Source organism: Camelus bactrianus, chromosome X, assembly GCF_048773025.1.
Source record: "Camelus bactrianus isolate YW-2024 breed Bactrian camel chromosome X, ASM4877302v1, whole genome shotgun sequence".
NCBI classification, from domain to species: Eukaryota; Metazoa; Chordata; class Mammalia; order Artiodactyla; family Camelidae; genus Camelus; species Camelus bactrianus.
The window spans coordinates 36,928,021-36,955,458 of NC_133575.1; the positions used below are offsets into that span (position 1 = coordinate 36,928,021).

The window sequence follows — 27,438 nt, forward strand, 5'->3', positions numbered from 1 at the left end:
GGGGGGCGGGGACGGAAGTGTGACTCTGCGCAGCTGCAGTCGGCCTGAGCGCGAGAATTGTCGCTCCGCCCCCGCCGCACTAAATAGGTCCCGAGTCGGGATTTTCTTTTCAAACGCGCGAGGCGTCCTCTTTCCTTCCTCTGTCATGGCCTCACAGGAGCAACCTTCTTATCCTCTCGGTCAGGTTATGGAATCTCTGACCACTGACCGAGAGGTCCGCCCAGCTCCTTGATGAGAAGAAAGCGGTGACACTTGGGTGGATGCAGTCCCCAGCCAATCGAACCGAGAACTCCCTCGCTTTCTGGCGAAAGGGGCGGAGTTCCCATTGGTCTTTCATCTTCGAAGGAAGCCAAGCTTCCAAAAAGCGGGCCTCCCCGGATTGGCCAATAGCTACCCCTTCGCCCGACTTGCGGGCTTTCGCACGGGGATCGGGGAGGTGGCATACACTTGCCAATCAGAGCAGGCCAGGGCTGGCCGACGGCGGACGGCGACCAATAGACGGGGCCGGCCAGAGCGCGCTCCCTTAGTAGGTGGATGGTGGTCGAAGCGCCGGCTGCTTGCTCGCCGTCGCCATTTTGTGCTGGTGATCGCGGCCGGCCGGGAGTAGGCGGCAGTGGGTTTCCCGGGGAAGGCTGCGCGCCTGGCGCTTCTCCCCTCCCCCCTCCTCCGCCCTTCCGCCTCCGGCCTCGGACTTAGTCGTTGCGCGCTCCGGCTCCGGCTGAGCTGGGAGAGTTGGAGGAGGTGGCGGCGGGCCGAGGTGATGTCCGGGAGCCCTCCCTTGACAGCCCGGGCCGAGAAGGTGAGCGTCGACGCTGGTCGTGGGGGCGGAGGTAAGGGACCGGGGGCGGAGGGGATGCGTAGAGGAGGCGCGAGGGCGGACTGAGGGCAGCGGGCCTGGGCTACGCGCGGAACCGACCGATGCGTGCGCCGTCCGAGCCCGGGAGGGGGTGTCTTTCTGTTGTTGTTTTTTTGTTTTTCTCCTTTTGAGGGCAGAGGCGCGTGCGCGATTGGGACACAGAATAAGTGCATGCGGGTGGGGGGAAGGGAGGAACGGATGGGAGTGGGCTACTGTGGTTTACTGTGTCTGCCACGCCGAACTTTATCCGTGGGGGGCGGGTGTCTGGGACTTTGGTTTTTATCCATGGGAGATGTGCTGTCTGCTCTCCGTGTGACTTTGGTACTTAGCTATCCATGGGGAAGTGTTCTGTGGCTCCGGTCCTTATTCTTGGGTGGGGGAGGAGGGAGAACGTCTGTAGGACTCGGGTCTCTATCCAGGGTGCGTGTATCTAACCCTGGTCCTTATCCATGGGGAGGGGTCCTTATCCATAGAGAGTCTTCTAGTGACTGGCCCTAATCCACTTACCAGGTGGGTGTGTGGGGGAGTACAAGGAACGTTTGTAAGACTTACTGTCTTTTTTCTTTTGGTGGAGGGGTGGGTTCATAGCTGTTACTCGGACCCTCATCCTGTGAAGGGGGTCCCAGTGTGTGATAATGGCCCTTGTTTACTGTGGCCCGTAGTTTTTCGGGGCTCCAGTCTGTGATTTTGGTCCCTATCTGTTGTGGATACCAGTATGTGACTCTGGCCAGAGTCTAGTGAGGGTTTTGTATCTGGCTCTCCCGACTGGGGCCCCTGGTTGTGAGTCTAACTCTTACCCATCCGGGGACAGGCAATCCTGGTTCCTTGTGGCTTGAGGAGGAAGAGAAAATTGGCATGAGTATATACGTGGAAGAAAGGTGTGGTGGCAACCTAGTGTTGGGCAGGTGCTGCTACTGCCTGGCTTTGCCTGATTCCTGTTCGGAGGGTGGGGCCTGAAGATTCTGGGATCCTTCGTGGTGACCCCTAGCCTAGTCACATGGCTCTCAGGCCTTCCTTACTTATCACCGCAGCCCCGAGGGTTGGGTGAAGTGCCCTTCCATCCCAGGTTCGGAAAGGGCTCCTTTTACTTCTGAATAACTTGAGCCCAGAGCCGTGGGGGCGGGAACCGCCTCATTGAGGGGCCGGGCTGTGCAAAAGAGATGGGGCTCAGGGCTGAGCCAGTTGCCGTGTGAGGGCCAAAGCTGTGTTGGCCAGGAGCCCAGGGTGGCGGCAGCTGTCTCAGTGCCAAGTTAGCCCCTTCACTGCCCTGAGCCTTTTGGTCTCCTGCCATCTCATAGTGGGCAGCCAGCATGTTCTTGGGAGGATGAAATGGCACCTGGAGGCTGGTGGAACGAGCCCGGTGGGTGCCTGGGACTCCTGTTGTGAAGTCTTGCCTCCGTGCCTGATGTGCCTGATCTCAGACAAGTCATCCAGCACTGAGAACTCCCCTGGGCAGGTAGCTCCGGGCTTGAACTTGTCTAGCGGTCTCAGGTGGTAAAGCCCTGATCACAGAATGAGTGGCACCACCGGGTCTCTCTGCAGGATGCTCCCTCTCTGCTGAAGGCCTTACTGTCTCTAGGGCAGCGGGCTCTGGCCTCAGGTTTGTGGGGAAAGGAAGGAGCGGGCCAGATGGCAGCTGCCTTCCCACTCGGGACCCCAGGAGCACTAGGAGCTGGGAAACATCACTGGCCTAAGAAACAGCAGAAGCCTGGACAACAAGGGTTTCTCAAGAAGGTGCTCTCGGTCCAGACTGCCTTGACCCCTTTCTTCCTTCTACTCTCCCCAGAGTCCCTGCAGGAGGCATCACCCAGGCTGGCAGATCATGGTGGCAGCAGCGGGGGTGGCTGGGAAGTGAAACGGAGCCAACGGCTGAGGAGGGGCCCCAGCAGCCCTCGCAGGCCCTATCAGGACATGGAGTATGAAAGACGGTGAGTTACCCACTCCCATCCCTACCAGGCAGCCTAGACTTGTCCCTGTGTGAGAATTGATCCAGGAAAGTGCTAGGAGGGGGCTTCTGAGCAGAGAAGAACCCAGTGTAGCAGATGATTAGCTTCTTTTCAGCAAATGTTTGCTTGGCACTTATTGTGAGCCGGGACCTGTGCTAGGCTAAGCATTGGGAGTGCATTGGTGAGTGAGACGGATAAGATTGCAGCCTTCTTCTTATTCAGGGTCTCACGAGGGAAACCGGACAGTTTACAGGCAATGACACGACAGCTGGATGGGTGCCATGTTTGGTTGCAGGGTGGGAAGGGACCAAGAGGAAGGGAGAAATGGAGGCCGATGTCCAGGTCGCTAGTGTGGATGACCCAGATAGGTATGTGGTGCCACACCAAGGTGTGGACAGGCACTGCAGGAGGAGAGGCAGAGGTGGGTGGCAGAGGAGCAATGCCTTATAAGCCTGTGGATTCTCAGGGGAGAGGTGAGGGCTGTAGTTTTGGGTTTGAGGGATGGATGGGAGTGGTGCCTGCAGAGTCAGGAGTTTGCCCAAGACAAGCATGGGGCAAGCCAGGTCAGATAGTATTACTCAGCCCTGCATTTTTAAGATCTGGGATTCAGGGACAGGGTGGGCTGGAGTTGTTATGATACCTCTCTTGGAATGGGACACTTGTACAGTTATTTTTAAACTCCGGTATGAACAAGAAACAGTTGTGACACTTGGTAAAATACAGAGGACCATACCCTTAGCATACTGGTGGATCCCCTCAGTTGATTCTAATGCAGATGGTTTATTCCTGGCATTTAAAGATTGTGTAGGAAGGTAGACCTAACTCTTCCAGAGAGCCTCTATTAAAGAATCAGTTGATCTGTAAAAAGTCAGGGAGGAAATAGTTTTTTTTTTTTTAATGTCTTAACAATGGGTTTCTTCCACCACCACCTTTTAAAAAATGTAGAATTATCATATTTTGTTTTCTGAAAAGTGAGCCCAAATTTGAGATGTGGTCATCATCTAGCATTATTCAGTCTTGACCTTCTTGCAAAATGTCTTTTGAAAGGCATTTAACTTTGCTATTCGCTGGAAGTCTCTGTGGCAATTTCTGAGTTTGAGTAGGTAACATACTTGCTTCAGACTTTGTTACCAAATAAAGTTACTAGCTTTTGGCTTTTAAAGGACCTCAGGTGCAGAGGTTTGAGTTAATCATACTTCTCCAGTTCAAGGTAGGTGTCTGTCATAGGTTGGTACAAGACCTTCTCTTGCCATGTTAATTTTTTCCTTTTTATTCTCAATTCCCATAGCTCTCAGCAGCTGTTCTATTGTGTTTGAAATGTCTCCTTCTAAAATATGTAGCATTGTTTCCAGTGTCTGTGTTTTCAATTTACACAAATGGCAGAGTGCTACATTCTTCATTCTGTTTCCTGAACTTTGTATTACTCAGCACTGCATTTTTAAGAGCTGTCTGTATCGACATGTGTATGTCAGTGCTTTGCTTCTGATTGGTCTCAAGGACACCATGGGGTGTACCTACTGCCTTTTATTTAATGATTCTCCCCAGGATGGATACTTGTTCTTAATTTTGGTGTGCTGAAATTCATCCCATTTTTGTCTTATAATCTGTCCTTTCAGAACCTTCTGTGTTCCTACCTCTGGGTCACAAAGATTGTTCTTACTCTGTAGTTGCACCTTTTACATTCAGGTCTTTAAGTCCATCTAGAGTTCACTTTTGAATATGGTAAAAGGTAGATTCTGGTTTTATTTTCTTCCATATAGGGGGCAGTTTTCCCAGTACCACCCCTGAAATAGTCCATTCTTTCTTTATTGATTTGCGATGCCTCATCTCATTTCAAGTTCCCTCATGTACGTGGATCTGTCCGGAGTGATCTGGTTTGCTTCATTGGTCTATTTGCTACTCTTGTGCAGAACCTTACTGTTTTTATTACTATGGCTTTATAGAATGTCTTAATAGCTCCCACTTTGCTCTTACTTCTCAAAGTTGATTTAGCTGTTTTTGGAAGTCTATATAAAAAAGTTTATCAAGTCCCTCAAAAAATTTTAAAATTTTGATTGAGATTGCATTGAATTTACATATTAATTTGGGGAATTATCACCTTTTTAAGTAGTCGTCTCATCCAAGACCTGTATGGAGAATATTTTAAAGTTCATTTAAAGGGCATAAAACTCTGAATAAACAAAAGTACAGGTCTTGGGTATTCTTTTTTTTTTAATTGAAGTATAGTTGATATACAATATTCTATAAGTTTCAGGTGTACAGCATAGTGATTCACAATTTTTAAATTTCTAAAGATCATATTCCATTTATAGTTATTATAAAATATTGGCTATATTTCCTGTGTTGTGTAATATATCCATGTGGCTTATTTATTTTATACATAGTAGTTTGTACCTCTTAATCCCTTATCCCATCTTGCCCCTTCCCCCTCCTCACTGGTAACCACTACTTTGTTCTCTATATCTGTGAGTCTGTTTCTTTTTTGTTATATCCAGTAGCTTGTTTTATTTTTTAGAGTCCATATATAAGTGATAGCATACGGTATTTCTCTTTCTCTGACTTATTTCACTTAGCATAATGCCCTCCAAATCCATCCATGTTGTTGCAAATGGCAAAGTTTCATTCTTTTTATGGCTGAGTAGCATTCCAGTGTGTGTGTGTGTGCGTGTGCATGTGTGTGTGTATACACCACATCTTCTTTATCCATTCATCTATTGATGGACATTTAGATTGCTTCCACATCTTGGCAGTTGTAAATAATGCTGCTGTGAACATTGGGGTGCATATATCTTTTCAAATTAGTGTTTTCATTTTCTTTGGATATATACCCAAAGTGGAATTGCTGGATCATATGGTAGTTCTATTTTTAGTTTTTTGAGAAACCTCTATACTGTTTTCCGTAGTGGCTGCACCAATTTACATTTCCACCAGCAGTGTATGAGGGTTCCCTTTTCTCCACATCCTCACCAGCACTTACTGTTTGCGTTCTTTTTGATGATGGCCATTCTCACAAGTGTAAGGTGATATCTCATTGTGGTTTTAATTTGCATTTCTCTGATGATTAACGATATTGAGCATCTTTTTCATGTGCCTGTTGGCCATCTGTACATCTTCTTTGGAAAAATGTCGATTCAGTTCTTCTGGGTTTTGGGATTTTTTTTTTTTGATGTTGTATGAGCTGATTATATATTTTGGATATTAACCCTTTATTGGTATATCATTTGCAAATATTTTCTCCCATTCAGTAGGTTGTCTTTTCATTTTGCTGATGGTTTCCTTTGCTGTGCAAAAGCTTTTAAGTTTAATCAGGTTGTGTATTCTTTGTTAAAGTAATTCCTAGTGCTTCAGTAGCTTTTATTGACATCTTGTTTTTTATATTTTCCAAACTGGTGTTTGCTGGGGTAGAGGAAAGCTACTGATTTTTGTGTTATCTTGTCCCTGCTGTGCTCTCTTGTTACTTTTACTCATTCGTTGTTGATTTTGATGGTCTTTCTAAGTAGTTGGTCATGTTCTATACAAATCAGGCCTGGCACTTTGTATTTCTTTTTCCTCGCTTATAGTGTTGACCAGGACTTTTGGTATCATCTTAAATAGTATCAGTGATGCTGGGTGCACAAATAAAGATTCATTTTGGCAGGTTGTAACAGAAAATCCAAAAAATAGTGACTTAAACAATATAGTTTATTTTCTTGTCCCATAAAGGACATGTGCAGATAGGCAGTCAGTCCAGGCCTGATAGGCAGCCCCTTTTGCTTAGCTAGCGAACATGATGTGTACTGTAGGCTTCTTAAAAGTTAACTAATTAATTAATTAATTTTAACATCTTTTTTTAAGGCACTGTTCTTGCATATTTTTATTTTATTTTATTTTATTTTATTTTGGTGGGGGAGGTAATTAGGTTTATTTAATTACCTTTTTAATGGAGATACTGGGGATTGAACCCAGGACCTGGTGCATACTAAGCGCATCCTCTACCACTTGAGCTATATATACTCTTCCCCCCTGCTGTAGGCTTTTGGAATGTAGTCTTTCATAAATCAAAAGATTTCTCTGATCTTAGTTTGCTAAGATTGATCAGAAATGAGTGTTGAATTTTGTAATTACATGCCTTTCTTCTCTTTTGTCCATCAATTTCATAAATTGCATTAAACTGCATTCTTGATATTCTTGAGATAAACCCTTATTGATCATAGTATGTATGTGTATGTTTATAACTCGTTGTTCTGAAAAAACTTTAAATTTACAAAAAAGTTGCAAGTACAATGAACTCTCATAATCCTCTACCCAGAACCGCTATTGTAAACATTTTGCCGTGTTTGCTTACCTACCTGTAAGCCTAGTCCTTCCTGCCTCCCCCTCCTGCCCCCTCTGTCTTCCCCTCTCCCTTCTCAATCTGTTCAGTTCTTAAAATCTGATGACTAGAGTTCAAATATTGAGGGATACCTACAGTAAGGAAGCATGGAAAAACATTATTCATATCAAAAAAACCTTAAAAATACTCGTACCTTTCATACCAGCCACTTCTTGTCTAGGCGTTAATCAGCAAGGAAACAGTTTGGGTTCTAAGCCACACTCACAAGGATCACAACTTCATTTTGTTCTCAGTAGTATCCTCAGCGCCTAGAGCAGTACCTGACAGATAGCAAATGTTATGTTAGTATTTGTTGAATGAACAAACAATTACGAAAAATTAGGAACCAACTGAAATGTCTGGAAACATTTTATTTTTCCCATTTGTTAATTATCTTAACTTTATGGGGGTTTTCTAATATTTTATTATGAAACTTCAAGCACACCAGCAGAGTTGAAAGAATTTTACAGTGAATACCTCTGTACCCATCCACTGGATTCTACCATTAACATTTTACCATATTTGCTTTATCACATTTTTCTTTGTTTATGGTTTTTTTTTACACTCTAGATATTTAAATTTTTTTATGAAGCCAGATTTATCAGGGGGTTTTTTAGTATAACTTCTGGGTTTTGTCTTATAAAGGCCTTCCCCATTATTGAACTAATCAATTTTAAATGTTTTTTTCCCTAATATTTTTAAGGTGTATCTTCAGGGACTTTAATTTTTGATCCGTCTAGAATTTACTTAGTGTAAGAAGTGAGGTAGATAAACAACTTAATTTTCTTCAGGGTCAACAAACTTTTCTGTAAAGGACCAGAGAGTAAATATTTTTGGCATTGCAGCATATGGTGTGTCACAACCACTCTGTTGAAAGAAACCACAGACAATATGTAAATGAATGGGTATGGCTGTGCTCAAGAAAACTTTGCTTAGATGACTGGATTTGGCCCCCTGGCTGTGGTTTGCCAGTTCCTAGGCCAGGCAGTTATCACAACTAGTATTTATTGACTAATCCACTTTCTCCCTGTTCATTTGAAATGCAGCCTTTGGCTGATTCTAAATTTCCACATGTGTTTTTATGTGCTGTGGTTTTACAGATCTTTCCATTTGTGTTTCAGTTGCTCCACCTTTATAGTATGTTTCCATATTTGGTGGGGCTCCTCTCCCCCTCATTAGTCTCTTTTTTAACAGAATTTTCCTGACTCTTCTCATTGTTTCTTGTCCTTTGCTGTTATAAACAGTGCTGCATTGAATGCTGTTTCCGTATGTGTACAAGTGTATCAGTACATTAAATTCCCAGAGGGGGTTTTCGGGGTCAGAGAGTATATAGATTTTTAGTTTTGCCAGTTACTGCCAAACTCCCCTCCATGGGGATCATTCCATTTTCACTCCTACCAGCAATATAGGAATGCCTATTTCCCGTACAGCCCTGCCAACAGTTTGTTGTCAAACATTTGAACTTTTGCAGATTTGAGTTAAAAACATTCTATCACAAATCCCCCTTACAGAAGAATTCCAAATAATATATGTAGATACTCCCCACTGTAAGAGGTAGGGCTTAATTCCCTTCCTCTTGAGTGTGGGCTGATCTTAGTGACTCGCTTCTAAAGAACAGTGTAAGGGGAAAAGAGACATTGAGCGAGAAGCCTGGCAGACCCCACCATAACCAGGTGCAAGGTGAGCATCACCAGCGCTAAGTCATGGTGATATCCCGCACCCACAGTCCGGTGTGATCAGAAGGGCGGCTCACCTCTATTGTATTTTTCTCTCCAAAAAAAACCATAACCTCCAGTCTAATCACAAGAACACATCAGACTAAACTCAAGTTGAGGTACATTCTACAAAATACCTGACCAGTACTCTTCAAAATTCTGTCAAGGTCATAAAAAATAAGGCAAAGCTGAGAGATTTTCACAGGCCAGAGGAAACAAAGGGGGCATGATGACTAAATGCAGTGTGGTATCTTGCATTTGATCCTGGAACAGAAAGAGGATAGTAGTGGAAAAACTGGTGAAATCCTAATGAAATCTGTATACTTTTTTAGTTCCAACATGTACCATGGTTCTGTTACTGTTAGCAGAAATTGGGTGAAGGGTATGAGAATACTATTATCTCTGAACTTTTCTGTAAATCTAATTTATTACCATTTCTTGAAATGTTTGATTTCATCAGGATTAGAAACTTGTACATCAAAGAATGCTATTCAAAAGAATGAAAAGGCAATCCACAGACTGGGAGAATGTATTTGCAAATCGTATATCTGATAAGACATTAACACCTAAAATATGTAAAGAACTCCTACAACAGCAACAGAAAAACCCAGTTCAAGATTTAAATAGACATTTCTCCAAAGAAGGTATACAAATGGACAGTAAGCACATGAAAAGATGCAAAGTAACAAGTGTTGCTGAGGATGTGGAGAAATTGGAAACTTTGTGCTTTGCTGGGGAGACTGTAACAACTGCTATGGAATCCTGTTTGGCAATGCTCCAAAGATTAAATACAGAATTACCCTAAGATCCAGAAATTCCACTTCTGGGTATATACCCCAAAGAATTGAAAGCAGGGACTTAAACAAATACTTGTACACCAGTGTTCAAAGCCTCGTCATTCACAATACCCGTAGCAACCAGTAGGTGGAAACAACCCAGGTGTCCAGCAGCAGATGTGCTATGTACCATACATACGTATTCAGCCACAGAAAGAAAAGAAATTCTGATGCGTTCTACAACATGGATGAACCTTGAAAGCACTCTGAGTGCTATAAGCCAGACACAGGGGTTAAATATTATATGGTTCCATTTATATGAGGTACCTAGAATTGGCAAACTCAGAGAGACAGAGTAGAATAAAGGTCACCAAGTAGGGTATGGAGTTATTATTTAATAAGTACAGAGTTTCTGCTTGGGGTGATGAAAAGTTTCTGGAAATAGTGGTGATGGTCGCACAACATTCTAAGTGTACTTTGTGCCACTGAATTGTACATTGTAAAGTGGTAAAAATTTTTGTTCTGTATATTTCGTCACAATATAAATACAAATACCTAAATATAAAAATAAAAATGATTTAGGAAAAAATATAAAAGCATAATTTAAGCATTGTGAAAATGGCGTGTCCAGTGTAGTTTTAATTTTCATCTTTCATTGTGAGTGAGATGGAGCATCTTTTCAAATATAAACCATCTGTACAGTTGACCCTTGAACAACGCAGGCTTGAACTGCACAGGTCCACTGATAATAGATTTTTTTCAGTAGTAAGTACTATGCCGCTGCATGATCCATGGTTGGTTGAATCTGAACGTGTGGAGGAACCACAGATACTGAGGGCCGACTTGAAGTTATACTCGGGCTTTTCAGCTGAGCTGAGAGATGGCACCCTGACCCCCACGTTGTTCAAGGGTCACCTGTATTTTCTGTGAATTCTCCTCCTTCCCTTGTTCTTTTTCCCATATTTTTTCCCTGTTTATTGTTTGTCTTGACTTGGCTGATGATGGTTTTTGTTTTTCTGTTTTTGTTTCCTCCAAGCAGAAATGTTTTATTTTCGTGTAGTCAAATTAATGGTTCTTTTCTTCTGCGGCCTCTGGATTTGGGTCATAGTTTTCCCTGTTTCAGAATTATCCAAAAATTATGTCGTGTTTTCTTCTACTTCTCTTCTGTGGCTTCAGTTCTTCCACTTAAATCTTTGACCCATTTCAAACATATCCTGGTTTGTATGTGTGAAGTAGAGTCAGAAGACCTTGCACAGCTCTAGGTATTTAACCTTTTTGATGCAATTATACTTGGTATCTTCCTGTTTTGAAACAGTGGTGCTCTGAATATAGGCAGAGTACTTTTTTGTGCATATTAATTTTGTGCCCAGAGTCCTTACTGATTTTATCTCATTACTTGTAATCATTTTTCAGTTGATTCTCTTAGGCTTTGCAGGTACATTCTCATATCATCTACAAATAACAGTAATTTTACCTTCTCCCTTCCAGCTTTGAATCTCTTCGTTCCTTTGTTTAAATATTTAATAGCTAATGTATTAGAATAATTTAATAATGGTGTCGATTATGGACATGCCAGAGTCGTTTCGGACCAGGATTGGGATCCTGCTAGTGGTAGTCTATGATGGTGTCCATTTTTTTCTTGTTTTAAGTAAATATGTATTGCTTGCTTTTAGAATACTTTTTTTATCAAAAAATAATTATTGGGCACCTGCTGAGTATTAGGCACCAAGCTTAGCTTTGGGGAACAGGGCCATGAGCCAAAGAGGTATGGTCCCCTCATCACCTGAAACTCATGGTCTAGTAATTTTGTAAAGAAATGCACGATAAATCAACGTTGAGATCATTATTTTACAGTTATTGCAATGGGAGAAATTTTAACAAAACAGCTGCCAGCGCTAGCGAGGTGACCATGAAGCAGAGGGGCAGGGGTGCACAGTGCACAGTGAGGCGAGAGAGGTGGGGGAAGAGGTCAGCAGGGACCTCACCCCGCAGGACCCTGCAGGCCTTGTAGGACCTTGGTGAGCCTGTTGGTGTTTTGTCCTGAGAACAAGGGGGAGCCATTGAAGGAGCAGTATGGTTGGGCTTGATTTGCTTTGCTTTATGAAGCACGCACTCACATTTGGGGTGTAGAGAAGGAAGGGCGGGGAGGCCTGAGTGGAGGAGAGACCAGTCGGGGGGCCACACCTGAGGGCCCAGTGAGGGAACACAGGCTTGGACTGGAGAGGTGGGGAGGGAAGGAGAGAAGTGGGTTGGATCTGAGGGAGCGGTGGGAGCCAGCTCAGCCCACGGGGTCAGGATGTAGGGGGCTCCCTGGCAGAGGGTGGGGCGAGGGTCTAGAAGGAGTGAGTGGGTGGGGTCACCGTCACCTCTCGTGCTGTCCTCTCATCCCTCCCTATCCTTCTTTCCCCAGAGGGGGTCGTGGAGACAGGACTGGCCGTTACGGAGCCGCCGACCGTGCACAGGATGATGGTGGGGAGAACCGCAGTCGAGATCACGACTACCGGGACATGGACTACCGCTCGTACCCCCGCGAGTACGGCGGCCAGGAGGGCAAGCACGATTACGACGACTCGTCCGAAGAGCAGAGTGCAGAGGTGAGGGCCGGGGAGGGCCGGCTCCTGCAGGGCCTCTGGCTGCCTGCAGCGCCCTTTCGGGTAGCTCTCCGCTCCCATGCCTTTGGACTGTGCACGGTGGCTTTGCCTCACCTGGGGGGGGTCTGTCCCACCTCCCTCTCTGAGGGCTCCTCTCCCGAGTTGGGCCCCCCTGACTTCCACATGCTTGGCTCTATACTTCTGAGGGCCCCTAGCCGCCACCTCTCTCCCTTCTTCCCTGTTGTTCAGGTCTCACCGCAAGCCCTATACTGCCTGCTCCTGGCCAATTTGGGGACCTGGCATCTAGGGTTAGGAGGGCACCTGGGAAACTGGATATCACCAAGCAGAGCAGCTCTGGGAGGCTGGCTGTAGGCGTGCCCAGTGGTGGCAGACGGAAGGGACCCCCTGGGCCTCTGCTTTGAACTCAGGGGCTAGCCACCTCCATGTTGGGTAGTTAGCCATAGCCGGAGGGGAGAGGCGTGATGCCCACCACCAGGGAGCCCCCAGCTGAGGGGAAGAAACAGCCTTGCCTTCCGGGAGCCCCAGTTTGAAGGGGCGGTTAGGGCCGTGGTCTAAGCAAGCAGACAGCTCTCCTATCCGACGGGGTGGGAAGGGTACACTTGCAGCCCTAGCCCTGGGAGGCAGAGTGTGGGCTGCCAGCCACCCTCTGGGGGGTCTGGTGCAAAGCCCCCTGTGGTGGCAGCCAGGCTTCCTCAGCGGCAGCTGTGAGCTGGGCCTGGATGTCTCTAGCATAGCGGGTGGGCCCTGGGTGGCCCAGGAGGAGTGAAGAGTGGAGCACTGAGTTATCTGGCCCTGGTGAGGGCAGGAGGGGTGTGGACCCAGGCCTGGCCTGCTCGGTCCTACAAGGATGGTTTGGGCAACACCCAAGAATCCAGTGACCGCACCCTGTTAGAAGGGAGCCCGGTGGTGATGGAGGACTGGCCAGGCACAGGATTAGGGACCAAGAGTCAGCACTGTAGCCCTCGCACCTTTGCCAGCCCTTGCTGGCTGGCTCTGGCCAAGGTCTTGAGCTAGCTATTCCTATACCCACGACGTGGTTGCAGGGCCCAGGCTGGGAATCTGAAGGGATGTGTGGGCTTCTGTGGCACAAGGAACAATTGTGAGCATACTAGCTGAGCTGGCGAGGGGAAGGGGTGGGTAGAAACAGAGCACGGTTTAATGTGCCAGCCCCAAGCAGTCTATTCCCAAGGAAGTTTAAGTGGTGTTTGGTCACCTGTCTGTGGGAGTTCCTCCCCCTGCTGATACTGCCACCAGCCTCTCCCCACTCCCTGCCAGAGCAGCCCCCAAAAGCATCCTGGGGAGAATTTCCAGCCCCAGAAGGATTGTAGTCCAGGGCCTGCCCACCCTGCCTGCCCCGAGCCTTTAGCCGGAGCCCGCCCACCCCTGGCTTTCAGAGCCTGCCTGCCTCGGAGAGCCAGCGGCCAGCCCCTAGGCCCACCCCAGACTGACTGCCCGTCTGGTGTCTCTCATCTCGTTCTGTTGGCCAGGATTCCTACGAGGCCTCCCCGGGCTCCGAGACTCAGCGTAGGCGGCGGCGGCGGCACAGGCACAGCCCCACCGGCCCACCAGGCTTCCCCCGAGACGGCGACTATCGGGACCAGGACTATCGGACCGAGCAAGGGGAGGAGGAGGAGGAGGATGAGGAGGAGGAGGAGGAGGAGAAGGCCAGTAACATCGTCATGCTGAGGATGCTGCCACAGGCAGCCACTGAGGATGACGTACGTGCCCCCCGTGTCCCCGGGCAGGTGGCAGAGCAGGAGGCCAGGCTGGGTTTCCTGCAGGGCCCTCAGCTTCTCCCTTGCCCCTAACCTCGGCACCTTTCATCCCTTCTCCCCAGCAGCTCCTGTCCCCCAGCCCTGATCTGTCCTCTGGGCAGGCCTTGTTGTCTCCTGGTCTGGAAGGGAGGCGCATCAGATAGGCTGCCTTGGCCAGGGGGCTGCGGCGATGGGTGTGGGAGGGAACAGAGCATTCCTCCTGCACATTCCGCTGGTCATCCATCCATTCTGCATGTGTTGGTCGCGGGCCAGGTGCTCACCAGGCCCAGGGCCAGATGTAGCTGGTGGCAGAGAGCATGCGGAGACCTTGTAGCCTGGGGGTGGGGGTGGGGGTAGGGAGGTTCCCCGTGGGATTTTCTGGGATAATAGTCTCATTCCCCACCTCCACCCTCTTTTGTCAGCAGCATCAGATCTCCTCACTGGCATGGGCACAGAGCCTTGGGTTCTCCTTGGACTCCCTTTACTGCTTGTGCAGCCTTCCCACCCTGTTTTCCTGTGTGACATTCCCCTCCATCCTCCTCCCTGTCATACAGACTTCCCCTCAGGAGCCCGGGAAGACCCAGTAGGGCCACTAGAATAGCCCCCTCACTAGCCCCCCCCAGTTCTCCTCCTCCCCCTCACCTCCCCTGAGTTCTCTGCTCAGCTCTCCTCTGAAACCTGCTGGCTGCCTGTGCTGTCGCAGAGAAAATCCCACCTGTGTACTGAGAGCCTTTCAAGTCTGGCCCCCCAGCCCTGTTCAGGGCCAGACTAACTGAGTGCTGAGATTTGTGAAGGGTTTGTCCCAGGGTGGGCCACACGCCAGGGCTGATTTAATCCTCACAGCTGCCCTGCGGGGAAGGTACTCTGTATTTTCAGCCTACGGATGAGGAAGCCGGGCCCCTGGCAGTGAAGCGACTTGCCCCAGGTCCTGTGGCCAGTGAGGGCAGAGCAGAGTTGAGGTCTGAACCTGAGCAGCTGGACCCCAGAGCCCACGTTCTTGCTGTTTCTTGAGCCCTCCCTGAGTGTTCGCAGTCCTAATAAGCTCCTCTTTCTTTTTCATCGTGTGTGTGTGTGTGTGTGTGTGTGTGTGTGTGTGTGTGTGTGTATGTATGTATGTTTTTAATCTCCCTTCTGTTGATTAACCTGCTGAGGAAACTGAGGCTGAGGCATTAAGACTGCTGCCCGAGCATGCCCAGCGTAGGTTCCCTGACTCCTGTGAGCGATGCCTCTGGCCTAGAGACCCTGCCTCACCTGGTCCAAGTCCCAAATTGCCTCTGCAGCTTCTTTCTGGCTTACTTCATCCAGCAAGCTTTCCAGACCCCACAGCCATGCTTTCTGGGCTCCACCCCAAGTTACTGCTCCATTCGTGGTCTAGGGCACACGGCTGGGGTTTGCTCAGACCCCAGTCCTTCCCAGTTTGATACTTGTGTCATGGATCTCTTTGGATGCAAGCTGGAAGGCAGTCCGTTTGCAAAGGGCCAGAGTTGCCCCCCAGCTTTCCTCGCTTTGTGGCTGCACCAAGCCTGTTGTCAGACCACCCCTGCCCACCATTCTTGAGCTGCCGGCTAGCTTGCTCTCTTGTGGTTCTCCGCCCCTGAGGGTCATCACGCTGCCGTGCTTCACTTTGCACCACGCCCTTTCTGTCATTGGACTCTGCAGGTGTGGGGCTGAAAGCTGACTGGGTACTGGTGTGGGGCTGGGGCTCTGAGCACTTGGGGGAAAGCCCTGAGAGAGGGAGAGGAGATACATCGCCAGTGACCCCTCCGGGTCCTGGAGGCCTCCGGCCGGCCTCAGGTACCCAGCGGCCCCCTTGTGCTGAGCCTGCCCCAATCCATATCTCCCTGTACAGATCCGTGGTCAGCTGCAGTCCCACGGCGTCCAAGCACGGGAGGTCCGGCTGATGCGGAACAAATCCTCAGGTGAGCTTTTGTTCCAGTACCCTCCCCTTCCGCTGGCCAGCCTCAGCCTCTAAGTCTCCCTCCTACCTCTGCCTTCTCCCTCACCCTCCCTACCCTGCCGTCCTGCCACAGCTGGGGATGGGCAGCTTGGGGGTACCCTGTCTTCTTCTCTCCCCATCATCCCACTCTCCTCACAGCTCTGGCCCACAGCCTCTCACGCGGGGCTGTTGGGGAGAGGGTGCAGCTCCGAGCTGAGCTGAGTGCTCCCCAGGGGCAGGGCCAGGGCCAGGCTCCTGGGAACCTCCTCTTTGGGACTCTTAAATATCTGAGGTGGTTAACCCCATCCTCCCCACCCCCCACCCCCACCCCCAATAGAGTCCCTTCACTCTCCTTTCTTCTCCTTCCCCTGCCACATTTTTGTGGTAACAGCCTCTGACCAGAAAGTAGGTCTGACAAGGCCCCACCCATGTGTCCCAAGAGGGGAGGCAGGGGATGGCTCTTGTCCAAGGGTACACCCCAAGGAGCAGCCAGGATTGCTGGCCTCGCTTGTTCCCTCCCCCCCTCTTGCAGGCTGCTTGGAGCTAGCCTGAGGTTAGCAGGGCGGTGGGGGGCAGTTGTCTCTGCAGGACCTCTGGCTCAGGCTCCCCAAGGCAGGCACAGTGGGGCCTCGCCCTGCCTGGGCTTCTCTCCATCTTTCAGTCTTTCTCCTCCCCATGCCTCCATCTCTCTCTCTCTCTTTCTCTCTCGCTCTCTCTCTTTCTCTCTCGCTCTCTCTCTCTCTCTCTTTCTTTCTTTCTCCCTCTCTCGCTCTCTCATTATACCACTGCATCCTCCTGTGCATTCGAATGGTTGTTCTTTTGGAGGTCAAGCATGCCCCTCAAGTCCTGCCATGTCTAAGCCCTCCCTGTGTGTGAACCTCCAAAGAAGGAGCTGCTTTCCTGTGGCCTCAAGCCCTGGATCCTTTTCCCAGCCCTGGCCAGGCCTGGAGTCTCTCTTGGTAGCATGTAGGTCTTGCTCTGCTGCACCCCAGCCAAGCTGACAGGATTCTGGTCTTTCTCCCTGAGGCGGTGTCCCAGGTGCAGCCCGTTCTGTGGCCCTGGGTGCTTCTCCCAGGCACCCACTGATTCTTTAAGGTCCACCTGGCCGACCCTGGGCCCCATTCTCTTGCTGTCTAGGAGGACCTGGACTGTGGGTGACGGTAATCTTCCCAGCTTGGCCCTGAGGTGGCTCCCTGGTGAGGCCCACCTCCCCTGCACTGTGGTGAGGCTGAGGCAACATTGTATCCCTTACTCCCTCTGGCTCCTGATGGGCCTGGAGCCTTCCCAGCCTCACTGAGCAGCCTGGCCCAGCTTCTCTTTTGCTCCTTCAGTGAAACACCTGTTACAGGACCCCTCCTGGGCTGCCCTGGCCTTGTGCTGGGCCTCAGCATTTGGTTGTTTATTTTGGCCCTGGTGGAGCCAGCGGCCTGCCCATCTGCCCTCCTTCCTTCTCTGGAGACAGACCTTGACTTGTACCCCTTCCCTCGCACCTCCTCCTCTCCGTCTCTGTCACCCCAGGCTGTTCAGGCTGGTCTGCCTGAGCCCCGTCTCTCTGTCTTTCTTCCCAGCTGGCGTGTGTGTCCCCCCCAACCTCTCTCCGGCTCTTTTCCTCCTCCCGCTGCCCTCTTTCCTGCCCCTCCCAGCCATCTACCTTGCCTCCCACCCCCTGGTCTTTCTCTCTCAGATTGCTTCTCTCTCTCCCTTTCTTCCTTTCTCCTCTCCCCACATCCCTTTCTGCCCCCCAGTCCTCTCCCCTCGGGTCCCGCCCCCGGGAACGCCGTGTGTCCAAAGCTGTTGACTAACCCACTGCGTCTGTATCTGAATGCTGTCTCCAGGTCAGAGCCGGGGCTTCGCCTTCGTCGAGTTTAGTCACTTGCAGGACGCTACACGATGGATGGAAGCCAATCAGGTTGCTTTGCCGCACTTGAACCCCCCCCCAAACAAATACTACTTTGTAATCGAGCGCTCCCCATCGCCTGATTCTTATGGACACAGTTCCCTGCCCTGTGGCCCTGTGTCCTATCCCCCCACCCCCTCTCTCTCCCCTTCCTGACCCTCACTGTCTCCTCTTCCCATCTCTCGCTACCCACTGGGCTTCCCATCAAGAACCCACACTCACCACTGGCCCTTCCCGCTGGCCGGGCAGTAGCTCTGCCCCTCCTCCTCTCCTGGCGGAGCTTTCAGAGAAAGGGCTGCCGTGGGAGTGGGGGGGTTCTTCCACCCAGATTTCCACTCCCCAGGGGACCTCCCTGATCTGAGGTTAGGCAGAGCCAGGACTTCGTTCCACTCTCGGGCACTGCTGGAAGTCCAGCCACTGGGGAACTTAGCTGTTGGCACACTAACTAGCAAATCCCGTTTTGCCAGCTCTCCCTGCACGTGAGTTCGGCCCTTTGATTTCCACCGGACAGGCCAGTACTGCTCTGTTGATCAAAAGTACCGGTCAAGAGTGATAGTTCATTCACCAGGACTCGCTTCGCCCCGCCCCTCCACTGCCCCTCCCCCGCCCCCTCCTGCAGGAGTCACCACTTGCCCAGCGGCTCTGGGGGCAGGCCTGCTGCCCGGAAGGGAGGGGATTCTGCTCCCCCAGCCTGGCACGGGCTCCCCAGCCAGCAGCTTTGGGACCTTCCAAGACCCAAGGATCTGCTCTGCTCGCCCACCCAGAGCCCAGCTCACTGGTGTGGGGGCACTGAAGGAAAGCCTCGGGGGAGGAAGGGGCAGATGTGGCGGAAGGGGGGCTCAGCAGGGGCGGCCCTGTGGCCATCTCTGCCGGTCCATAGGCTAATGCCGTGGGCCCAGGACCCAGCCAGCCCCGGGAAGACAGCCTCACAGCAGGAACTTCCATCTTTTAAATATGGCTCTTTCTTTTTCCCCTTCTCCAGCACTAGCGCGCGTGCGCTCTCTCTCTCTTTCTCTCCCCTCCTCTCCCTCCCCACCCTGTCCCCCCTGATCCCAAATGTAGCCTGTGTAGTGCTGGCCCTGGGTGTGGCCCGGCAGTGTCAGGGCCGAGTGGGGGTTTCCCCCGCTGTCTGGCCAGCTTCGGTCAGCCGAGCACTGTGTGCCTGGTGGCGTGTGTTCACGTGTGCGTGCGCGTGCCCGGAAAGGCAGCAAAGAGCTGCGCCCGAGGGCTGTGGCGCTTTCCCTCCCTCCTTCCCTTCCATCTTCCCTCAGTTCTCCGACCTCCCTCCGTTCCCTGTCCCTCATCCATCCAGCTGAAGGGCTCGCTCACTCTCTTCTCCTGTGCTGAAACGGTGCGTGGGGCACCGCTGCCTGGGCCTCACTGTGCTCTGCTTTTCCCCACAGCACTCCCTCAACATCCTGGGCCAGAAGGTTTCCATGCACTACAGCGACCCCAAGCCCAAGATCAATGAGGACTGGCTGTGTAATAAGGTACAGGGGCGGTGGGCAGCAGTTGCCATGGATTGAGATGCCGGCAGCGGTGGCGGCAGTCTCTGCCTCCCCGGGGCCTCTGAGTGGTGTGGGCGTGGAGGGCCGGCTTGGCTCCAGTAGCTGGGCTCCTTGCCGCCCACCCGCCCAGCCACTGATGCGCACTGAGCTTTCCCTCTGCGCCAGGCTCTGCCCTCGTGCAGCAAGCAGTCTTGGCCTGAAAGTCCTGGTAGCTTTAAACAAACATTGATGTAAGTGACTTAAGTAGGGGGCAGTGGAGGCATAATGTGGTCTGTAAAATGTGGACTTCAGAGCCAGTCCAGCTGAAATTAGACTCTCCCAAATCAGCCTTGATTTTGGTCAGGGTGTTGAACCTCCCCCTGTCTCGCTGCCCGCATCTCTCAATTGTCATGATACATCTCCCCAAAGGAGGTGGGGAGGATTGAAAAGCGGTGATGAGAAGGGAACACTTGGAACAACACCTGGCCGGCAATTAGCGTCTTTTAATGTCGGTTGTTGTCCTGAAGGAAAGCGTGGGGTGTTCTGAGAGCCTGTGTCGGGTGACCCAACCTCTGGCAAAGCCGCGTCTGCCTGAGACTTAGGGTGCAGGCTGTAGGTCTTTGCGGTTGTGTTCCCTAAGAGGAAGCTGAGGCTCAGGGAGGTGGAGCCTTGAGCCATGACTTGCTCCTGATCATGGGCTGTGGATGCCACTGTGGGTTCCCCATGGTCCCCTGGGGCCAGCCTCACCAGCAGCCTTGGGACTCCACAGCCCCACCTCCCGCAGTCGGCTGGCAGCCCTGAGACCTGAGGGAGGCCTGGGAGTTTGCGGAGGCCTCGACCCCTCCCCAGGAGGAACCCTGCCCTACAAGGGGAGTGGCGTCTGTTTGTTTAAAAACCAAAAAAGTAATATCAGAAGTCCAGTGTCTCTGGAGAGGTAGGGACAGAGTGACAAGAGGACTCCATCCCTCCTAAATTTTCAGATACTCCTTGAAACTAGGGGATTCTCTTCTTGCCTCTCCTTTGTTTCCCACATCCTGTTGCTCTCCAGTCTTGTCACTTCCATCAGAGAAATGTCCCCAGCCCCACCATTCCCACTGCTCAGGCCAGTCCTCACCCCTCTCCAGGCAGTTGCCGTGGGCCCCTCTCTGGTGCGCTAGCCTCTGTAGCCTCTTGCCTCTTTCTCCCACTCCCTCCCCCGTGACATTCCACAAAACCACCTCTGACCACATCCCTCCTCCTCTGCGTAAACCCCCGCTACTCTGAGCTTGAACGTGACACTCCTCTGTGAGCTAGCGTCACCTTGCCACTCCAGCCTCAGCTTTGCCTCTCTCCTCACCCCTTGCACCAGCTACACAAAATCTCTCGTCCTCTCTGCTAGCAGTTGCTTCCCAACAGAACCAAACCAGACCAAACTTCTGGGCCTCCCGGATGAGATGTCCCTGTTGACTGTCCCCAGCTGAGTGAGCTGGCCCTCTCTCGGTCCATTCGCCTCCCAGAGCCCCTGTTGGTGACTGTCTCCACAGACTAACCTGCTCCTCTGCACATTGGCTCCCCACTGCTAGGCCAGGAGGGCAGAGGCCACGTCCTGGGCAGAGCCTGGCACAGGAGCAATGGAACAGAGATAGAACTGTGAAAGCTGGGGGACTCCAGAGGCTGGCATGTCCAGGCAGATTTCTTAAGAGTGGCAGCATCCAACCCAGTCCCAGGTGGATGGGTAGGAGTCTGGCAAGAGAGGGGCTGCTGGCTCTTCGGGATAGAAATGATGAAGGTTTCTGAATAGGAAAGCACATTTGGGGAAGAGGAACCTACCAAAGGGACTGGAGCGGGAGGAGCTGTTCTGGGAGCTGGCACCTCAGAGGAGGTGGCAGTTAGCCACAGAAGTTGGGGGAGTTGCGGACTCCTGAGTTGAAGGATTGGCACTGAGGACAGATTGGAGAGCATGTAAAGGGAAGAGCCACAGGGCTGAGAATGACAGCCAGAGCCCCAAAGCCCCCTGCCACCCCTGACCCTGGGACCGTCGTGGGGCAAGGCGGGTTCCCTGGGGGATCTCTGGATCCAAGTTTGGAGGGAGCAGCAGAGAGCCTCACCCCCTCTGATGGCCTGGCCTGTGCCTCACAGTGTGGTGTCCAGAACTTCAAACGCCGCGAGAAGTGCTTCAAATGTGGCGTGCCCAAGTCAGGTACAGATGGCCTTCCCCGGGATGTTGGGGCGAGGGGGGGGTAGGGGGAGGGGCCAGTGCTCTGGGAGGAGGGTGACCGACTTGGGAGCCTTCCCGTTTGTCACTGGCCTGTCTTCTGCTGCCCCTGACAGAGGCGGAGCAGAAGCTGCCCCTGGGTGCAAGGCTGGATCAGCAGACACTGCCGCTGGGTGGGCGGGAGCTCAGCCAGGGCCTGCTCCCTCTGCCACAGCCCTACCAGGCCCAGGGAGTGCTGGCCTCCCAGGCCCTGTCACAGGGCTCAGAGCCAAGCTCAGAGAACGCCAACGACAGTGAGTCAATTGTTCCTTCCTCCTTCCTCCCTGCCCTAGGGTGTCTAGGCTGGGCTCTCCGAAGCCAGAGATGGTGGTAACTCGGATTTAGGCCTCCCAGGGCTCCCCACCTGGTGGTGGGGGGTGGACATGTGACAGAGGGAGAGCAGAAGAGGGACATTGCCAGACTCGACTTTTGGGGTGTGTTGGGAAAGTTCTTGGCAGGTGAGCCACTGAGCTGGGACTTGGACTGATGAGCAGAGTTTATTCAGGAGAATGAAGTGAGAGGAAGCAGCAGGTGCAAAGACGTGGAGGCCAGAGGAGAGGGAGCAGTGGGGAGCCACAGAGGGTAGGGTTGGAGCAGAGTATCAGGGGTGCTCCCTAATGCTGGGCCCCTTCCTGCAGCCATCATTTTGCGCAACCTGAACCCACACAGCACCATGGACTCCATCCTGGGGGCCCTGGCACCCTACGCAGTGCTGTCCTCCTCCAACGTACGCGTCATCAAGGACAAGCAGACCCAACTGAACCGTGGCTTCGCCTTCATCCAGCTCTCCACCATCGTGGTGAGGGCGGCACAGGGGGGGGCCGGGCAGCCAGGGTCCCGGCCCCCGGGGCGGGAGGAGGGACCCTGACCGTAGCCCTCCCACCGCGGCCCCAAGCCTGGAAATGGGGCAATGGAGCCGGGGGCCTCCCCGGGCCTGACCCTTCTGCCCCTGCCTCCCCTCCTCCTCCAGGAGGCAGCCCAGCTGCTGCAGATCCTGCAGGCCCTGCACCCGCCGCTCACCATCGACGGCAAGACCATCAATGTTGAATTTGCCAAGGGTTCTAAGAGGTCAGGGCGCCCCCCGCCTGTGTCCCTTCCCAGCTTGCCCCCCAGCTTGGAGCCTGCCATCTCACTCCCAGTCTCTGACGTCCTCCCCAGGGACATGGCCTCCAACGAAGGCAGTCGCATCAATGCTGCCTCAGTGGCCAGCACTGCCATTGCTGCGGCCCAGTGGGCCATCTCGCAGGTACTCAGACGCCCCTCCCCCTGGCATCTCCATACCTGGGCCACCTCCACCCTCCCACTCCCTTTCTGCAAACAGGAGGGCTGGCTTGCTGCTTTGGCTTTCCATGAACCCAAAATCCCCTCGCGGTGGCTGGCTGCCTGCCACAGGCCTTAGGGACCTCTCTGCGGTTCCCTTCCCAGGCTCTCCCTTTCAGTGCCATCGTGGCTGCTTTTCTCTTCTGTTTGGTGGTTATTTTATCATCCTGAATTGTTACAGCTATTTTTTGACAAAAAGGAATTTATAAGTGGCTATGAGAAAATTGGGAGATGAGAAAAAAGAAGGGGAAGATGGTACCTTCCTTGGTCTGACACCCAACACGTGTCCCACATGTAACAGTGTTGGCCCTGGGAGCATTTGGGCACGGGTCTTCGTTTCAGTCTGGTTTTTGTCGCCGCTCTGCTCTGCTGTGGCCAGGTGGCCCTCCAGTTTCACTTGCCTGAGGGCTGCATGCTTTCTGTCAGCAGACAGACACTAGCCTCACCTGTGGGCAGACGCCTCTTAGCGGGTTCCTCTCCCCCCACACCCCCTCCTCTGCTAATGAGCCCCTCCCACCTGCCCCTCAGGCCTCCCAGGGTGGGGAGGGTGCCTGGGCCACCCCTGAGGAGCCACCGGTCGACTACAGCTACTACCAACAGGATGAGGGCTATGGCGGCAGCCAGGGCACAGAGTCCTCCCTCTATGCCCATGGCTACCTCAAGGGCGCCAAGGGCCCTGGCATCCCTGGAACCAAAGGCGACCCAGCCGGAGCAGGTGAGCCCCAGTGTCTCGCCTGAGCCCGTGGTGGGGACCAGCAGGCGTAGCAGCCAGGGCTCTGCCATTCACAGGCGTTCTCCCTCCTTGTCCCTCTTTACAGGTCCCGAGGGCTCCCTGGAGTCTGGGGCAGACTCTGTGTCACTGCAGGCTTTCTCCCGCACCCAGCCTGGTGCCAACGCTGGCATCTACCAGCAGTCAGCAGCTGAGGCCAGTGGCAGCCAGGGCGCTGCTGCCAACAACCAGGTGAGGGAGGTCAAGGGGGATGGAGGGCAGGGGTGGGGGGTGCTCCTGGAGGGCATGGGGACATTGCAGACACTGAGCCCTGTTCCCCTGTCTGGCCCCACGACTAGCCATACACCATCATGTCACCTGCTGTGCTCAAATCTGAGCTCCAGAGCCCTACCCATCCCAGCTCTTCCATGCCACCAGCCACCAGCCCCACTGCCCAGGAATCCTACAGCCAGTACCGTGAGTAGCCGCAGCCTACGGTGAGGGGTGGGGAGTTCCTTAACGAAACCGGGGAGCGTGACCCGTCCTCCCTCCTCACTCTCCAGCTGTTCCTGACGTCTCCACCTACCAGTACGATGAGACATCTGGCTACTACTATGACCCCCAGACCGGCCTCTACTATGACCCCAACTCTCAGGTGATGAGGCAGCCTGGGGAGTGGGCGGGGGCTGCAGGCCCCTCTGGCCGGTGTCCCTCACACCCCTCCCCCTGCCTCCTCAGTACTACTACAACGCTCAGAGCCAGCAGTACCTGTACTGGGATGGAGAGAGGCGGACCTACGTTCCTGCCTTGGAGCAGTCGGCCGATGGGCATAAGGAGACGGGGGCGCCCTCAAAGGAAGGCAAAGAGAAGAAGGAAAAGCACAAGACCAAGACAGCTCAGCAGGTGAGCCCTGGGGTCTAGTAGTCACTGGCTGGCCGTTCAGTGCCTTGCGATGAATACTGTTCTGTCATCTGTTACCCTCTGCTGCCAAGGGAGGGGACGGTGGTGGACGTGTACCTGGGCAGTATTTGTGTTCACGAAAGACCAGGCTCCTGGTCCCGCTCTGCTCTTTGCTGCGTGACCTTGAGCCGGGGCCATCTCCTGAGTACTTGGCAGGGCTGCCCACCTTCCTGAGGCAGCTGGTGCCATCCAAGTGCACCCTGTCTGCTTTCCCGTCCTCCACTGGGAACCCTCACGCTCTTGGTGGCCATGTGGGCTGGTGTGGGCACGCCTGAAGCCAGGCTAGCCCTGCCTGCAGAAATGAATGTGCACGCATGCTCCTTTGTGCCCAGAACCCCACTCAAGGGTGCGTGTCCGTGTCTGTCTGTGTACGTACATCCCAGAGAATGTCTCACAGGCCCATCAGGGGGTAGGCAGGAAGCCAGCCATCAGTGGTCTGTAGTGGCGGACAGTTGGAGGGAACCTCAATGTGTTATCTGTAGAGGAAGAGTGTGACAGTCTGGGTGCAACACTTAGAAGCAACAGCTTCGTGTTGCCTTGGCAACCTGGTAAATTATAAAACTGGTGTAGTGCCTATGGGGGGAAGAAACAGTATGAAATATGGCGTAGTGTCACACATGTAAATTAAAATTCTACAGAGAGCAAGCCATTCTGTGTGTTTTAGAATGATAAAATGAACACTGCAAACCTAATAGCGGGAGTGCCTGTCAGGAGAATGGGGGCACAGCTGGGGAGGGGCTTGCTAAGGAGCACGAATAACAGAATGACAGGTGTGGGGACTGTCACCACCACCTCCCTCACCTGCTTGAGGCTGCAGGGCAGGAAGCGGTGGGTAGCTGCAGGGGCAGTAGGGCAGTGGGTGGAGTTGTCGAACTCAGCAGGGTTCCTGAGAACCTCACTCCCACCCTCACCCCTAGATTGCCAAAGACATGGAACGCTGGGCCCGCAGCCTCAACAAGCAAAAAGAAAACTTTAAAAACAGTTTCCAGCCCATCAGCTCCCTACGAGACGACGAAAGGCGGGAGTCAGCCACCGCGGATGCAGGCTATGCCATCCTCGAGAAGAAGGTGTGTGGTGGCCACCCATCCGCACCTGCCCCCGGTCTTGTCCTCCCTCTGGCTTCTCTGTGGAGTCCCTGAATTTCCGTGTCCCTCCACCCCAGGGAGCACTAGCCGAGAGACAGCACACCAGCATGGACCTCCCGAAGCTGGCCAGTGACGACCGCCCCGTGAGTGCCCAGGGCAGAGAGACGGGTGGGGGCTCTGAGCTGGCCAGGCCTGATCTCTCGCCCTTGCCTTTTCCAGAGCCCACCGCGGGGGCTGGTGGCAGCCTACAGCGGGGAGAGTGACAGTGAGGAGGAGCAGGAGCGCGGGGGCCCAGAGCGGGAGGAGAAGCTCACTGACTGGCAGAAGCTGGCTTGTCTGCTCTGCCGGCGCCAGTTCCCCAGCAAGGAGGCGCTCATCCGGCACCAGCAGCTCTCTGGGCTCCACAAGGTGACTGAGGGAGGCTGGGCGGGGAGCCCTGGCCCACCCCTGCCCTGCCGCTTCACTCCTCCTCTTGTCCTCCTGGCAGCAAAACCTTGAGATTCACCGGCGAGCCCACCTGTCAGAAAATGAGCTGGAAGCACTTGAAAAGAATGACATGGAGGTGAGGTGTGACCCACTCCTGGGCTCCGGCCCTCGGTCCCCAGCCAGGCAGCCCATCCCTGTGGGCAGCTGGTGCTCAAGTTCCTCCATTAGACCCAGCGTGGCCGCCATCGGCCAGCTCCCATCCTGTCCCCGCGGGGCCTCTTCCCACTTCCCCCACGCCGGCTGCTCGTGCCCACTCCGTCCTGCCCGCGGGACTTCAGACCTGTTTGCCAGATCCAGCTCCCTGCGGGGACTCCCACCCATGTCCATGTTTCCTGCAAATAGTGACTGGCTCCTTCATTCTCACACACACTTTCAGCAAATGAAGTACCGGGACCGCGCGGCTGAACGCAGAGAGAAGTACGGCATCCCTGAGCCCCCGGAGCCCAAGAGGAGGAAGTACAGCGGCATGTCGGCGGCCTCCGTGTAAGTGCCCGGGGCCGGGTGGGGGGCCCGGGGCCGGCAGGCCAGTCGCTCATGCCGTACCCCCGTCCCTTGCAGGGACTTTGAGCAGCCCACGCGAGACGGGCTGGGCAGTGACAACATTGGCAGTCGCATGCTCCAGGCCATGGGCTGGAAAGAGGGCAGTGGCCTGGGCCGCAAGAAACAAGGCATTGTGACTCCCATCGAGGTGAGTCCCCCAGGATCCCACCCCTGTCCCCCAGTACTCTCCATGTCGCCCCGGCCCCCGGCTGACCTGACGGAGGCTGCTTCCCTCACACAGGCCCAGACACGGGTGCGGGGCTCTGGCCTGGGTGCCCGAGGCAGCTCCTATGGGGTCACTTCAACCGAGTCCTACAAGGAGACGCTGCACAAGACAATGGTGACCCGCTTCAACGAGGCCCAGTGAGCAGCCGCAAGACCTACTTAACTCATGTCAGGTGTCCAGCCTGGGGCAGGGGAGGATGAAGTTTGAGTGGGGCCATGCACCTGTCTACCAGCCCTACTCCCCTGCTGCAGAGGCCCTGACCAAGTCAGACTTTGAGCTGGTGACTTTTGTTGGAAAACTAGGCTGGAGTTATGTCCTCCGTTTTGTAATAAAAGCTGAAAAGTCCACAGCTTGCATGTCTCTCTCTCATGTCCCAGTATGGTTTGTGGCCCACACAGACACAGGGACATAAACACAGATGGACAAGGGGCCTGTCAGACTGAGGTGGGTGGCAGTGGTGGCATTCACAGTGTCTTGGTACATGGTGGCTACCAGCTTGGTGGGGGTTGGGGCAGAACATGGAGTTCTGACCTGTATCCCAACACACAA

General features: G+C 53.1%; 1 protein-coding gene across 6 annotated transcripts; it reads left to right on the plus strand.

Moving 5' to 3' along the window:
* The first annotated feature begins 128 nt into the window (after nucleotides 1–128).
* Nucleotides 129–27,234, plus strand: RBM10 (RNA binding motif protein 10). Of its 6 annotated transcripts, none has more exons than XM_010968072.3 (24): nucleotides 129–830; nucleotides 2,643–2,784; nucleotides 12,055–12,238; nucleotides 13,744–13,974; nucleotides 15,860–15,929; nucleotides 17,782–17,855; nucleotides 19,247–19,333; nucleotides 21,449–21,509; nucleotides 21,641–21,817; nucleotides 22,202–22,362; nucleotides 22,534–22,631; nucleotides 22,722–22,809; nucleotides 23,412–23,598; nucleotides 23,702–23,844; nucleotides 23,952–24,069; nucleotides 24,156–24,247; nucleotides 24,331–24,495; nucleotides 25,470–25,619; nucleotides 25,715–25,780; nucleotides 25,857–26,045; nucleotides 26,125–26,199; nucleotides 26,500–26,606; nucleotides 26,682–26,811; nucleotides 26,905–27,234. In XM_010968072.3, exons 1-24 carry the CDS (start codon nucleotides 761–763, stop codon nucleotides 27,028–27,030), a joined length of 2,991 nt encoding a protein of 996 aa, XP_010966374.2. In that variant the 5' UTR covers nucleotides 129–760; the 3' UTR covers nucleotides 27,031–27,234. The 6 variants fall into 6 exon arrangements, with proteins under 6 accessions (XP_010966374.2, XP_045361107.2, XP_010966375.2 ...); XM_045505151.2 differs by having other exon boundaries at nucleotides 23,484–23,598; XM_010968073.3 differs by having other exon boundaries at nucleotides 22,202–22,359.
* Nucleotides 27,235–27,438: the final 204 nt, after the last annotated feature.